Genomic DNA, 16,044 nt, shown 5'->3' on the forward strand with positions numbered 1-16,044 from the left:
TTAGACCTTATAGCCAGAACCTCCATCAGAAGCTAACCATCTAATTAGCTACTAGCTATTTAGTCATTGTTAGCCACTGCTGGCGGCCTTTATCTTCTGAACAGACACCAGATGTCTTTTCAGCCTGGCTAATACTTGCCAGCCTGCCTGTATCGGACTGTTTTCTCCACTACAACCCTGGATTCCTGCCGTAAGCCCTGGACCATTACTCCTGATCATCACAGCTAGGTTGCTGCCACCGAGTGACCCAGCCCCGTAGCTAGCCCTGAGCCAGGCCCACCTCCCGGCCTACTCTCTGATCACTCGGCTACTCAGCTGATGCCTCCCGGACTCTACCCCTAACACGGCTAGAATCGACTGTTCCACCTGATCCTTGCCGTTAGCTCTGGACCTTTCCATCGGATCATCGCTGCTAGCTAGCTGCTACCGAGTGGCTATAGTGGCTAATGCCCCTGACCCGAAGCTAGCACCAGTTAGCCGCGAGCCAGGTGCATCTCCCAGCTAGCAAACAAAATTACTACAACTACAATACCTCTTTCTCCATCTGGCCCGGACCCTATGTTGACACGGCGCCCTGCCATACCACCACAACTTTTCCGCCGACGTAACTCCATCCGCTGTGCCCTCAACAGGCCTTTGCTGGACGTTGGAGCAGACACTTCTACTTACCCCGACCTGCTAACTTTAAACGCTGTGTCTCCCGCGTGCTAGCGTAATAACGACTACCCCGCGGCTTCCCTCTTCCCTGTTCCATCTATTGCTGTTCACTGGACCCTATGATCTCTTGGCTACATAGCTGATACCTGCTGAACTGTTCATTAATCACGGTACTCCATTTTGTTTATTTTTTGTTTATCTGTCGGCCCCTGCCTCGAACTCAAGCCCTGTGTGTAGTTAACTGACCCTCAGCCCATTCATCGCCATTTTACCTGTTGTTGTTGTCGTGGCTGATTAGCTGTTGTTGTCTTAGCCGTTGTTGTCTTAGCTCCCCCAATCAACACCTGTGATTGCTTTATGCCTCGCTTTATGTCTCTCTCAAATGTCAATATGCCTTGAACACTGTTGTTTAGGATAGTTATCATTGTTTTAGTTTACTGTGGAGCCCCTGGTCCCCCTCAACATGCCTCAGATACCTCCTTTGTCCCACCTCCCACACATGCGGCGACCTCACCCAGCTTAACTAGCCCATCCAGAGATGCAACCTCTCTTATCATCACTCGGTGCCTGGGCTTGCCTCCACTGTGCCCACACCCCACCATACCCCTGTCTATACATTATGTTCTGAATCTATTCTACCACATCCAGAAATCTGCTCCTTTTATTTTCTGACCCCAATGCACCACACGACCAGTTTTGATAGCCTTTAGCCGTACCCTCATCCTACTCCCCCTTGTTCCTCCGGTGATGTGGAGATTAACCCAGGCCCTGCGTGCCCCCAGGCACTGTCATTTGTTGACTTCTGTAACCGAAAAAGCCTTGGTTTCATGCATGTTAACATCAGAAGCCTCCTCCCTGAGTTAGTTTTACTCACTGCTTTAGCACACTCCGCCAACCCTGATGTCCTTGCTGTGTCTTAATCCTGGTTTAGGGAGGCCACCAAAAATTCTGAGATTTCCATTCCCAACTACAACATTTTCCGTCAAGATAGAACTGCCAAAGGGCGAGGAGTTGCAATCTACTGCAGAGATAGCCTGCAAAGTTCTGTCATACTTTCCAGGTCTATTCCCAAACAATTAAAAAAATTAATCTCTCCATAAGTCTCTCACTGTTGCCGCCTGTTATAGACCCCCACCTCAGTTTTCAGCTGTGCCCCGGACACCATATGTGAATTGATTGCCCCCCATCTATCTTCAGAGTTCGTTCTGTTAGGTGACCTAAACTGGGATATGCTTAACACTCCGGCAGTTCTACAATCTAAAATAGATGCCCTCAATCTCTCATAAATTATCAACGAACATGGGCATCCTCATAGATATTATCCTGACCAACTTGCCCTCCAAATACACCTTTTCAATCAGGATCTCAGTGATCACTGCCTCATTGTCTGCATCCGCTATGGGTCCGCTGTCAAACAACCACCCCTCATCATTGTCAAACGCTCCCTAAAACACTTCTGCGAGCAGGCCTTTCTAATCGACCTGGCCCGGGTATCCTGGAAGGATATTGACCTCATCCCGTTAGTCGAGGATGCCTGGTCGTTCTTTAAAAGTAATTTCCTCACCATCTTAAATAAGCATGCCCCTTTCAAAATATTTAGATCTTAGGACAGATATAGCACTTGGTTCACTCCAGACCTGACTGTCCTCGACCAGCACAAAAACATCCTGTGGCGGACTGCACTAGCATCGAATAGTCCCCGCGATATGCAACTTTTCAGGGAAGTCAGGAACCAATACACTCAGTCAGTCAGGAAAGGTTAGCTTTTTCAATCAGACATTTGCATCCTGTAGCTCTAACTCCAAAGGTTTTGGGACACTGTAAAGTCCATGGAGAATAAGAGCACCTCCTCCCAGCTGCCCATTGCACTGAGGCTAGGTAACACTGTCACCACCGATAAATCCACGATAATCGAGAATTTCAATAAGCATTTCTCTACGGCTGGCCATGCTTTCCTCCTGGCTAGACCACCCCCCGCAGCTACTTGCCCAAGCCTCCCCAGCTTCTCCAGATAGCAGATGTTCTGAAAGAGCTGCAAAACCTGGACCCGTACAAATCAGCCGGGCTAGACAATCTGAACCCTCTCTTTCTAAAATTATCCACCGTAATTGTTGCAACCCCTATTACCAGTCTGTTCAACCTCTCTTTCGTATCGTCCGAGATCCCTAAAGAATGGAAAGCTGCCGTGGTCATCCCCCTCTTCAAAGGGGGTGGCACTCTAGACCCAAACTGTTATAGACCTGCCCTGCCCTGCCCTGTCTTGCCCTGTGTTTCTAAAGTCTTTGAAAGCCAAGTTAATAAACAGATAACTGACCATTTCGAATCCCACCGTACCTTCTCCGCTGTGCAATCCGGTTTTTTCGAGCTTGTCACGGGTGCACCTCAGCCACGCTCAAGGTCCTACACGATATCATAACCGCCATTGATAAAGGACAGTACTTTGCAGCCGTCTTCATCGACCTGGACTCTGTCAATCACCGTATTCTTATCGGCAGACTCAACAGCCTTGGTTTCTCAAATGACTGCCTCACCTGGTTCACCATCTACTTCTCAGACAGAGTTCAGTGTGTCAAATCGGAAGGCCTGTTGTCCGGACCTCTGGCAGTCTCTATGGGGGTGCCACAGGGTTCAATTCTCGGGCCGACTCTTTTCTCTGTATATATCAACGATGTCGCTCTTGCTGCGGGTGATTCCCTGATCCACCACTACGCAGACGACACCATTCTGTATACATCTAACCCTTCTTTGGACACTGTGTTAACAAACCTCCAAACGAGCTTCAATGCCACTCAACACTTCTTCCATGGCCTCTAACTGCTCTTAAACACTAGTAAAAACCAAATGCATGCTTTCAACCGATCGCTGCCTACTCTGGACGGTTCTGACTTAGAATATGTGAACAACTACAAATACCTAGGTGTCTGGCTAGACTGTAAAGTCCTTCCAGACTCATATTAAACATCTCCAATCCAAAATTAAATCTAGAATCTGCTTCCTATTCACGCCGCCAAACATATACCCTCGTAAAACTGACTATCCTACCGATCCTCGACTTCGGCGATGTCGTTTACAAAATAGCTTCCAATCTGGATGCAGTCTATCACAGTGCCATCCGTCTTATCACCAAAGCCCCTTATACCACCCACCACTGCGACCTGTATGCTCTAGTCGGCTGGCCCCCGCTACATATTTGTCGCCAGACCCACTGGCTCCAGGTCATCTATAAGTCTATACTAGGTAAAGCTCCGCCTTATCTCAGCTCACTGATCACGATAACAACACCCACCCGTAGCACGTGCTCCAGCAGGTATATCTCACTGGTCATCCTTAAAGCCAACACCACTTTGGCCGCCTTTCCTTCCAGTTCTCTGCTGCCAATGACTGGAACGAATTGCAAAAATCGATGAAGCTGGAGCATTATATTTCCCTCACTAACTTTAAACATCAGCTATCTGAGCAGTTAACCAATCACTGCAGCTGTACATAGCCCATCTGTAAATAGCCCACCCAATCTACCTACCTCATCCCCATATTGTTTTTATTTACTTTTTTGCTCTTTTGCACACCAGTATCTCTACTTGCACATCATCATCTGCACATCTATCACTCCAGTGTTAATTTGCTAAATTGTAATTACTTTGCTACTATGGCCTATTTATTGCCTTACCTCCTTACGCCATTTGCACACACTGTATATAGACTTTTTCTATTGTATTATTGACTATATGTTTGTTTATTCCATGTATATCTCTGTGTTGTTGTTTGTGTCACACTGCTTTGCTTTATCTTGGCCAGGTCACAGTTGTAAATGAGAACTTGTTCTCAGCTAGCTTACCTGGTTAAATAAAGGTGAAATAAAAACAAGGACGCATGCAGTTGCGTCCCCGATGTGTCTGTCTTAACTTGTAGCCTGTGAGAAAGACCCGATCACTTGAAGGATATCCGTGTGAGTGAGAGACACTTCGGATTGTGCAGCACTCAGGGAGAAGGGCACAACACATGCCCACAAAAGACATGTGAAATTCGAGGCATTATCAAGTGCTTGCCAAATTGTGAATGAGAGACTATTGGAGTGTGTAAAGCCTGCGCAAAAAAATAAAAACATGTCCCTGGGCCTGGAAATAGTTGATCTCCCCCTCTAGGATGGAGAAGCTGTCATCGTTAAAGTATGGTAATTCTATTGGGGGGATATACAGTGGGGCAAAAAAGTATTTAGTCAGCCACCAATTGTGCAAGTTCTCCCACTTAAAAAGATGAGAGGCCTGTAATTTTCATCATAGGTACACTTCAACTATGACAGACAAAATGAGAGAAAAAAATCCAGAAAATCACATTGTAGGATTTTTAATGAATTTATTTGCAAATTATGGTGGAAAATAAGTATTTGGTCAATAACAAAAGTTTATCTCAATACTTTGTTTTTTACCCTTTGTTGGCAATGACAGTGGTCAAATGTTTTCTGTAAGTCGTCACAAGGTTTTCACACACTGTTGCTGGTATTTTGGCCCATTCCTCCATGCAGATCTCTAGAGCAGTGATGTTTCTTGGCTGTTGCTGGGCAATACAGACTTTCAATTCCCTCCACAGATTTTCTTTGGGGTTGAGATCTGGAGACTGGCTAGGCCACTCCAGGACCTTGAAATGCTTCTTACGAAGCCACTCCTTGCCCGTTGCCCGGGCGGTGTGTTTGGGATCAATGTCATGCTGAAAGACCCAGCCACGTTTCATCTTCAATGCCCTTGCTGATGGAAGGAGGTTTTCACTCAAAATCTCACGATACATGGCCCTATTCATTCTTTCCTTTACACGGATCAGTCGTCCTGGTCCCTTTGCAGAAAAACAGCCCCAAAGCATGATGTTTCCACCCCATGCTTCACAGTAGGTATGGTGTTCTTTGGATGCAACTCAGCAATCTTTGTCCTCCAAACACGACAAGTTGAGTTTTTACCAAAAAGTTCTATTTTGGTTTCATCTGACCATATGACATTCTCCCAATCTTCTTCTGGATCATCCAAATGCTCTCTAGCAAACTTCAGACGGGCCTGGACATCTACTGGCTTAAGCAGGGGGACACGTCTGGCACTGCAGGATTTGAGTCCCTGGCGGCGTAGTGTGTTACTGATGGTAGGCTTTGTTACTTTGGTCCCAGCTCTCTGCAGGTCATTCACTAGGTCCCCCCGTGTGGTTCTGGGATTTTTGCTCACCGTTCTTGTGATAATTTTGACCCCACGGGTTGAGATCTTGCGTGGAGCCCCAGATCGAGGGAGATTATCAGTGGTCTTGTATGTCTTCCATTTCCTAATAATTGCTCCCACAGTTGATTTATTCAAACCAAGCTGCTTACCTATTGCAGATTCAATCTTGCCAGCCTGGTGCAGGTCTACAATTTTGTTTCTGGTGTCCTTTGACAGCTCTTTGGTCTTGGCCATAGTGGAGTTTGGAGTGTGACTGTTTGAGGTTGTGGACAGGTGTCTTTTATACTGATAACAAGTTCAAACAGGTGCCATTAATACAGGTAACGAGTGGAGGACAGAGGAGCCTCTTAAAGAAGTTACAGGTCTGTGAAAGCCAGAAATCTTGCTTATTTGTAGGTGACCAAATACTTATTTTCCACCATAATTTGCAAATAAATTCATTAAAAATCCTACAATGTGATTTTCTGGATTTTTTTTCCTCATTTTGTCTGTCATAGTTGAAGTGTACCTATGATGAAAATTACAGGCCTCTCTCATTTTTTTAAGTGGGAGAACTTGCACAATTGGTGGCTGACTAAATACTTTTTTGCCCCACTGTAAGTAGCAGACATGAGGACATTTTTCTCTGTTGAGATCATTTCTTTATTATTTTCTAGCCAGATGTAAAATGTTCCTGTTTTGACTAATTTAATAGAGTGGGTTAGGTCTGCTCAAAACCATTTAGCATACCCCCTGAGTATCTTCACAGTTTCACACCTGGTAGTTTGGTGGATGGGACTACCAGCTCTCTGTAACCTAGAGGGCAACCAGTGGGTCCGTCTCCTTTATACCATGTTTCTTGTAGGATGACAATGTCTGTATTTCTAATGTATTTGATGAGGTCTGGGTTCCTGCTCTTTAGGGCAAAGGCAGATGACCTCAGACCTTGTATATTCCAGGATGAGATAGTGAAAGCTTTGTGTTCCATAGTGTCTAGTGTTGTTTTTGTGTTGTTTAGGCCCGGACCATTACATTAAGTGTGAGCAGAGCATGTTGAGCATCTGATACATACCTCTTAGGTCGCAGGACGGGGCTTTGGCGGATGTAATAGTGGGGGTTGGGCCTGTTGCTCTTCTCACGGCCTGGTCATATGTCCTGCTGTCATAGAGGTCCTCGCCACAGGGGCGGGGGGCGTGGGGTGGGAAGAAGGGGCATAGGTTTGATATGTCTCTCTCTCTCAAGCTCATATTATCTCTATTTACTGCCCTCATAGCCCCGCTCTGCTAGCCTTGCCCTAACTGAACCGGTGTGGATGGCAGCCAGATACTGCCTTATCCATGCAGGTTGTGCCAGAGTGACTGAAGTCCACCTCCAGCCAATTTTGCAGTGTAGAGTTCTGGCATCATTGCCAGAACGGTTGGTCAATTTAGACCAGGGTTGGTCAATTTGATTGTCGTCGGGTTGTCGTCGGGTCCATTTGGGTTCGTGTCTGATTATTCTCAGGTCTGTTTTGGTCCGGGTCTGATTGTCCTCTGGTCTGTTCGGGTTTCACTTTTTAGACCTAAGAAGATCTCTAGGTCAATTCCATTTGAACTATGATAAATTCATCAATTGAAAAAAACTCATAGAAAATAATGGCATAATATCAATTAGAAAATATAATTGTAATGATTCAACATTGACTCCAACCCAGGTGAGCACACGCCAGATGGGTTACTCAGAACCCATGGGGGAAAATCCTGTAATTGGAGGGTAGTGTCCTCTGGGGTAGTGTGGGAGATGAGGTGGTCACAGTGTCCAAGTGGTTGTCTGCATGGGGCATGCCAACCATGTTCAACATCTCATTCCAAAATCATGGGCATTAATATAGAGTTGGTCCCCCCCTTTGCTGCTGTAACAGCCTCCAGTTTTCTGGGAAGGCTTTTTGCTAGATGTTGTAACATTGCTGCGGCGACTTGCTTCTATTCAGCCACAAGAGCATTAGAGAGGTCAGGCACGGATGTTGGGCAATTAGGCTTAGCTCGCAGTCGGCATTCCAATTCATCCCAAAGGTGTTCGATGGGGTCTGTCCTCGGTTAAGGTCAGAGCTCTGTGCCGACCAATCAAGTTCTTCCACACCGATCTCGACAAATCATTTCTGTATGGACCTGGCTTTGTGCACCGGGGCATTGTCATACTGAAACAGGAAAAGAATTTCCACAAACTGTTGCCACAAAGTTGGAAGCACAGAATCGTCTAGAATGTCATTGTATGATGTAGCGTTAAGATTTCCCTTCACTGGAACTAAGGGGCTTTACCCCGAACCATTACCCCTGAACCATTACCCCTGAACCATTATTCCTCCTCCACAAAACTTGACAGTCAGCATTACGCATTGGGGCAGGTGGTGTTCTCCTGGCATCTGCCAAACCCTGATTTGTCTGTCAGACTGCCAAATGGTGAATCACTCCAGTGAACGCGTTTCCACTGCTCCATAGTCCAATGGCAGCAGGCTTTACACCACTCCAGCCAATGCTTGGCATTGCACATGGTGATCTTAGGCTTGTGCACGGCTGCTTGGCCATGGAAACCCATTTCACGAAGCTCCGGATGAACAGTCCTTGTGCTGACGGTAGTGAGTGTTGCAACAGACGATTTTTACGTGCTACGCGCTTCAGCACTTGGCGGTCCCGTTCTGTAAACTTGTGTGGCCTACCACTTCACGGCTGAGCCATTGTTGCTCCTAGGCATTTCCACTTCACAATAACAGCACTTACACATTTGACTGGGGCAGCTCTAGCAGGGCAGAAATTTGACGAACTGACTTGTTGGATGGTGTCAAGTTGAAAGTCACTGAGCTCTTCAGTAAGGCCATTCTAATGCCAATGTTTGTCTATGGAGATTGCTTGTATGAATGAAAATAAGTGGATTACCGTAGACTTTGTTCTTGTGCACTTTTGTATACTGGTGTTTCCTTCTTGTCAGTCTGTGTGTCTCTCTTGGTCTGTATGTCTGTCTGCAGCCTTACTCAAATGGTCTCCATGTCAGTGATGAGTACGACATTCCTCCTCTCCGACACTCCGCTCCCTTGCCCACTCTCAACAGCAGCCACAAGTGAGTCTCTCCCGCAATACTGTCACACACACATACGTTGAAAGATTGACTATTGATTTTCTGTTAGTCTGTTAATTTTTGCAGGCAAGCTTTATGAATGGGTGTACATTATGTGTTTTTATATATATTTTCACACTATGAGGTTGGAATAATACTATAAAATTATGAAAATTATAATAATGCCCTTTTAGTGTAAAAGCTGTTTGAAACACCGCCTGAAATTTCTGCCTGTTTTGGTGGGATGAACTTTTGGCCTGCCTGCTGACATCACCAGGTGGTAAATTTGTTAATATACCAATAAGAAAGAGAGTTCCAAACCTTTGCCAATACCAGCTAGTTTTCAGTTTTCCCCTCCTAGACCACTACCAGACAGTTCTAGCAAAATTCTTGCTTGAGAAATTGCTCTTTGCTAAGAAGCTAAACAACAGGTGTAAACTAACAATGAAATGCTTACTTACATGACCATCCCAACAATGCAGAGAGAGAAACACATAGTTATAACACAAGGAATAAATACACAATTGGTAACAATAACTTGATTATATACAGGGAGGGTGTACTAGTACTGAGTCGATGTACAGGGGTACAAGATAATTGAGGTAGATATGCTTTTGTTAGCTACAGCGTTATTCTACAATGTATTCAATATTTCTTTCCTCATCAATCTACACACAATACCCCATAATGACAAAGCAAAAACAGTTTTTTTAAATTATTTGGCAGATTTATAAATTCATGTAGCGAGTAAAAATTGTCTGTCCTCAGTTGCAGAAACTCACTACCAAGTTCCAAACTGCCTTGGAAACAAGGTCAGCACAAGAACTGAATCTTAATGAAATCTTAATGAATCTTAATGAATCTTAATGAAATGGGTTTCCATGGCCGAGCAGCCGCACACAAGCCTAAGATCATCATGCACAATGCCAAGCGTCAGCTGGAGGGGTGTAAAGCTCGCCGCTATTGGACTATGGAGCTGTGGAAACACGTTCTCTGGAGTGATGAATCACACTTCACCATCTGGCAGTCCGATGGACAAATCTGGGTTTTGCGGATGCAAGGAGAACGCTACCTGCCCAATGCCTAGCGGCAACTGTAAGGTTTGGTGGAGGAGGAATAATGGCCTGGGGCTGTTTTTCATGGTCGGGCTATGCCCCTTAGTTCCAGTGAAAGGAAGTCTTATCGCTAAAGCATACAATAACATTCTAGATGATTCTGTGCTTCCAACTTTGTGGCAACAGATTGGGGCAGATCCTTTCCTGTTTCAGCATGACAATGCCCTTGTGCACAATGCTAGGTCCAAACAGAAATGGTTTGTCGAGATCGGTGTGACGCAATGTTCTAAGGCACTTGCAGTGCTTGAGGCGTCACTACAGATCCGGGTTCGATCCAGGGCTGTGTTGCAGCTGGCTGCGAACGGGAAATCCATAAGGCGACGTACACTTGACCCAGCGTCGTCCGAGTTAGGAGAGGGTTTGGCTGGCCTCGATGGCCTTGTCCCATTGCGCTCTAGCGACTCCTGTGTGGGCCGGCACATGCATGCTGACACGGTCGCCAGTTGTACGGCGTTTCCTCCGACACATTCGTGCGTCTGGCTTCTGGGTTAAGTGAGCAGTGTGTCAAGAAGCAGTGCGGCTTGGCAGGGTCGTGTTTCAGAGGACAGATGGCTCTCAACCTTCGCCTCTCCCGAGTCCGTGCGGGAGTTGCAGCTATGGGACAAGACTGTAACTACCAATTTGGATATCATGAAATTGGGGAGAAAAGGGGGTAAAAAAGTACCTTTAAAATAAACTTGACTGGCATGCATAGAGCCCTAACCTCAACCCTATCGAACACCTTTGGGACGAATTGGAATGCTGACTGCGAGCCAGGCCTAATCGCCAAACATCAGTGCCTGACCTCACTATTGCTCGTGGCTGAATGGAAAGCAAGACCCCATAGCAATGTTCCAACATCTAGTGGAAAGCCTTCCCAGAAGAGTTGAGGCTGTTATAGCAGCAAAGGGGGAACCAACTCCAAATTAATAATGCCCATGATTTTGAAATGAGATGTTGGATTAGTAGGTGTCCACATACTTTGGTCATGTAGTGTATGTCGGGAAAACTTGATCCTAATCGAGGAGTCAGGAAATCCATCAAATTCCAGGCCTTTTCTCTTACATCCTCTTCCCCTCCACTCTTAGTGTTTTGCAGCTGAAACACATGGCCTTGTACCAATAATGTAATATGGTTGCTGAAGGGTCCTGTCATGATTGAGAGTGGTTCTGTGAATGTTGGCTGCAGAATATCTAATTCCCTTTTAGCTGACAAAGACATTTGATTTGGTATTTTTCTATTGTGTTGCACAGTGGATGTTATGGGCAATAGTGCAGTGAAGCTATAATGGCAACTGCTGGACACTGAACAGTGAGGCCACAGGGTGAAGCTTTGTCTCCCTCCACATCTGTGCACACAAAACACTCACTCTCACACACACACACACACACACACACACACACACACAGCCATGGAACTGTTGAGGTCATTTCCCAAATAAGCAGCAATGAAAGCTGACACAGCAGGTTTAAGTCGTGAAGTTTAGTACCTGCAAATCACCAGTCTCAATGTCAACAGTGAAGAGGTGACTCCGGGATGCTGGCCTTCTAGGCAGAGTTGCAAAGGAAAGGCCATATCTCAGACTGGCCAATAAAAAGAAAATATTAAGATGGGCAAAAGAACATAGACATTGGACAGGGGAACTCTGCCTAGAAGGCCAGCATCCCAGAGTCACCTCTTCACTGTTGACGTTGAGACTGGTGTTTTGCGGGTACTATTTAATGGAGCTGCCAGTTGAGGACTTGTGAGGCATCTGTTTCTCAAACCAGATACTCTATTGTACTTGTCCTCTTGCTCAGTTGTGCACTGGGGCATCCCACTCCTCTTTCTATTCTGGTTAGAGACAGTTTTCGCTGTTCTGTGAAGGGAGTAGTACACAGCTTTGTACGAGATCCTCAGTTTCTTGGCAATTTCTCGCATAGTCATCATTTCTCAGAACAAGAATAGACTGACGAGTCTAAAGTTCTTTGTTTCTGGCCATTTTGAGCCTGTAATCGAACCCACAAATGCTGATGCTCCAGATATTCAAGTAGTCTAAAGAAGTCCAGTTTTATTGCTTCTTTAATCAGAACAACAGTTTTCAGCTGTGGTAACATAATTGCCAAAGAGTTTTCTAATGATCAATTCGCCTTTTAAAATGATAAACTTGGATTAGCTAACACAACGTGCTATTGGAACACAGGAGTGATGGTTGCTGATAATGGGCATCTGTACGCCAATGTAAATATTCCATAAAAAATCTGCCATTTCCAGCTACAATAGTCATTTACAACATTAGCAATGCCTACACTGTATTTCTGATCAATTTGGTGTTATTTTAATGGACAAAAAAAATGCTTTCTTTCAAAAATAAGGACATTTGTAACTGACCCCAAACTTTTGAACTGTAGTGTATATATTTGAGATTCTTCAAAGTAGCCACCCTTTGCCTTGATGACAGCTTTGCACACTCTTGGCATTCTCTCAACCAGCTTCATGAGGAATGCTTTTCCAACAGTCTTGAAGGAGTTTTTTGTCCTTTAAAATAACACCAAATTGATCAGAAATACAGTGTAGGCATTGCTAATAAAAAAAATGGTTACTACATGATTCCATATGTGTTATTTCATATTTTTGATATAGTTTTGATAGTTTTGATGTCTTCACTATTATTCTACAATGTAGAAAATAGTACAAATAAAGATAAAAACCCTTGAATGAGTAGGTGTGTCCAAACTTTTGACTGATACTATATTTGTAGCACAATGGAAGTTTGTTAAAACCTGCGTGGTCTAAAATGTAAAATGGTTGCTTTGTCTTCCAGACACCTCAATCCTTTCACCACACCTGGTGTTGGGAGAGCAAGAGGAACAACCGAGCGTGTTGAAGACGATTATCAGATCCCTTCATCCTACCCGGTGTGCCTATCCCATTCCCCAGTCTGCGTCTCCGTCCGGATCCCTAACAGGTACCAGCACAGACGATGCATCCCAAGTGGAACCCTATTCCCTAAATAATGTACTACTTTTGCCCAGGGCCCATAGGGAATAGTGTGCCATTCGGGACGTAACTTTTTATTCTGGAATAGAGATACAATAAATAAGTGAAAAAGCTGCCAAATGTAGATTTGGTCAAACTTGTAGGAGTTGCATGAAAGGGAAGAATGAATTCCTGGATCAAGCTGGATTTCAACTGTTACTCAGCAAAGCGCAACCTGCGGGTGCTGTGCAGTATAAACAGTCTTGAGTTGGTAAAAACCCCAAAATATATGGACAAATGTTAATGGGGAACAAACGTAATCTCTCTATGTTTGGCCTTTTTTTAATCAGAAATCTGGAGAATGGGTCCTCGGAATCCTCTGCAGGGGAAAACAAGCACAAGCCCTTTGAGTATGGTAAGGCTGAAGTGGTGATGTCACGTTCTGGACCTGATCTACCAGTAGTTGGCTCTGCTTGTTACTGGAAGTGTTCTGTGTGAAAGAAATCAAAGCTGACACTGTTGTTAATACTTAGGGCTCAGTGTCATCTTCATCATCATCATCATCCCCACGAGTGTGTGCATGTGTGTGCGATCCACGAATGCGTTCTTCTGGTCATCCATTGTCCAATACCACCACAGAGTAAAATCTTAAACATAGAAAGAGGAGGTACCGGCCTAAAATAGTTTTGCTGCAGTGTGCTTTCGGGTTATGAGCAGTTGGTGCCTAGCCTGCCATTCCCGATCACGTTAACCTGTCCTTGTGATTCTCAGGTGGGCATTTTGAATCGGGGGTGTTGCTCTCTGGGGCAGCTCGTGCCGCCCTCTGTCCCTTCCACAACAGGACGCCCTCAGACTACGACATTCTACTTCCCCCTCAAGGTAAGCTGAGGGCAAACTTGAACGTTATGAAAATTCTGTGCAACTTCCAGCGCGCGTATTTACTGCGAACCCTGAGGCTGTACACAATTTAAGTTACAGTTTTAACAGTGGCCAAGTAGGCTTCTGTGGCTATTTGATCATAATGTAGGTCTACCAGAGTGGCCTACCATCAAAAACAAAGGAGAAAATGCATCTCATAACATTTATCATGGAAATAGCTGTTCTGTCATTCAGCCTACAGTAGCAGCCAATGTATGGTGTTCAGTATAGGCCTACATTCCATGACACTTTTGAAAAAAAAACATGCAGGGCTTAACATTAACCTGTTTATCCACTTGTCCTTCAGACACGGAGGTGACTGAAAATGTTGTTGTGTTGTTTGATGCAAGAAACCACTTACAAATTAAAATGCATTATTATTCCCATACTATTACTACAGAAAATCAGACAAATTATGCTACCATGTGCCTATTGGCTACTTAGCTTATTCAAGCCTGTCTCAAAATACAACACTGTCCCTTTAAGACAAAACAAAGCTATTTACCTTCCTTGCTTTTTAGAAGTCTAGAAATGTATACATTTTGTGCTTTTGTAAGAAGCAATCACTCCCCTGTTGCTGACTACAAATGATCTATGACTGGGCTAATAACTCACTAACTAGCAAAAGGATATTAACAAAATGTACACACCTGGCTTCATGCAGCCCTCACTTTGATCTCAAAACAAGCACATCTACTCATGACCGCCCATGCTGTGGTGGAAACACAGTCCAGTTCAAAGTAAATGGCACAGATCCATACTGTATATGGCAATGGTTAATTTGCATATAGGCCTACTGCAGCTCTGATTGGTTAAATCTGTCTTTCAATGGAATAGAATCCTACTTCAATGTGTTCTGCCTACAACAAAATATCTTACGTAGTTCATTTTGTTTTGTGTATGTTGCATTGAAAGTGGGTAATATTGTGTTGATTTGATCCCAAATTGCCACAGTAAAGGGAAACGGTGATAGGGTTAACTAACCCTGGGGCGGCAGGGTAGCCTAGTGGTTAGAGAGTTGGACTAGTAACCAGAAGGTTGCAAGTTCAAACCCCTGAGCTGACAAGGTAAATAAACCTGTCGTTCTGCCCCTGAACAGGCAGCCACTAACCCACTGTTCCTAGGCCGTCATTGAAAATAAGAATTTGTTCTTAACTGACTTGCCTCGTTACATAAAAAAACAGGGAAAACTCTAGAAAATTGAGTGAAGTTCAATCTGGTGCTTCTCTCCAAGCTACTGTGTGGTTGCTCAGCTTAGAGGGGACACTGATCACAATATATGTTAAATGCCTCTGGATTTTTTTTTATCCACATATTTGTTAAATATATTTTAAAATGTATTTGAAATGTTTTGTACAATATATTCCAATATGCTTTTAAATGTATTTGTAAGAAATATATTTTAGTTTTATGAAACTGTATGGCAAATAATAAAAACATAGCTGTTAGCAGCAATGATCGGGGTTCAGTTGGATAACAAAGCAGGCACTCTATCATGTATCTTCCTTTATGTGCAATCAGTAAAAGCATTGCCATGTTGATTAGTGTTCCAAAATACTTAAATACATAAATCTCACAGCTGTAATAAGCTGTGCAAGCGGCAGGACGTACGATTTCTAATTTTAAAATATCCTCTTTTTACTACGTTCAGACCACACAATAGGGCAACAATATGTGATTATACAGATATACTAATCACATCAAATGTTATTTGTTACACGCCGAATACAACAATGTAGACCTTACAGTGAAATGCTTAATTATGTAACGGCATTCCTCTGAGGAGTAGCGAGAAGGATCGGAGGACCAATAAGAAGCGTGGTAAGTATTCATAACGTTTATTATAAGATATAAACAGAACACTATGAAATACAAAACAATAAATGTGAACATGAACGAAAACCACATTACCGTGTGGCAACAAACACTCACACGGAAACAAACACCCACAACTCAAAATTGAAACCCAGGCTACCTAAGTATGATTCTCAATCAGAGACAACTAACGACACCTGCCTCTGATTGAGAACCATACTAGGCCGAAACAGAAACCAAACATAGAAAAACGCACATAGACTGCCCACCCCAACTCACGCCCTGACCATACTAAATAAAGACAAAACAAAGGAAATAAAGGTCAGAACGTGACAAAT

General features: G+C 44.2%; 1 protein-coding gene across 3 annotated transcripts in view; it reads left to right on the forward strand.

Annotated features, from left to right (window-relative positions):
- The window catches only part of cblb (Cbl proto-oncogene B, E3 ubiquitin protein ligase), a 158,911-nt gene that overhangs the window by 126,936 nt on the left and 15,931 nt on the right, over nt 1-16,044 (forward strand). For 2 of the 3 annotated variants that reach the window (XM_024376769.2, XM_024376768.2), the window contains 4 exons: nt 8,833-8,924; nt 12,819-12,962; nt 13,324-13,388; nt 13,745-13,852. In XM_024376769.2, the coding sequence (XP_024232537.1) occupies nt 8,833-8,924; nt 12,819-12,962; nt 13,324-13,388; nt 13,745-13,852 (409 nt within the window). Of the gene's footprint in view, nt 1-8,832; nt 8,925-12,818; nt 12,963-13,323; nt 13,389-13,744; nt 13,853-16,044 lie in introns of those variants that run through there. The other variant, XR_002948389.2, reaches the window with a different exon arrangement.

This window comes from Oncorhynchus tshawytscha, linkage group LG17 (genome assembly GCF_018296145.1).
Source record: "Oncorhynchus tshawytscha isolate Ot180627B linkage group LG17, Otsh_v2.0, whole genome shotgun sequence".
Classification (NCBI taxonomy): domain Eukaryota; kingdom Metazoa; phylum Chordata; class Actinopteri; order Salmoniformes; family Salmonidae; genus Oncorhynchus; species Oncorhynchus tshawytscha.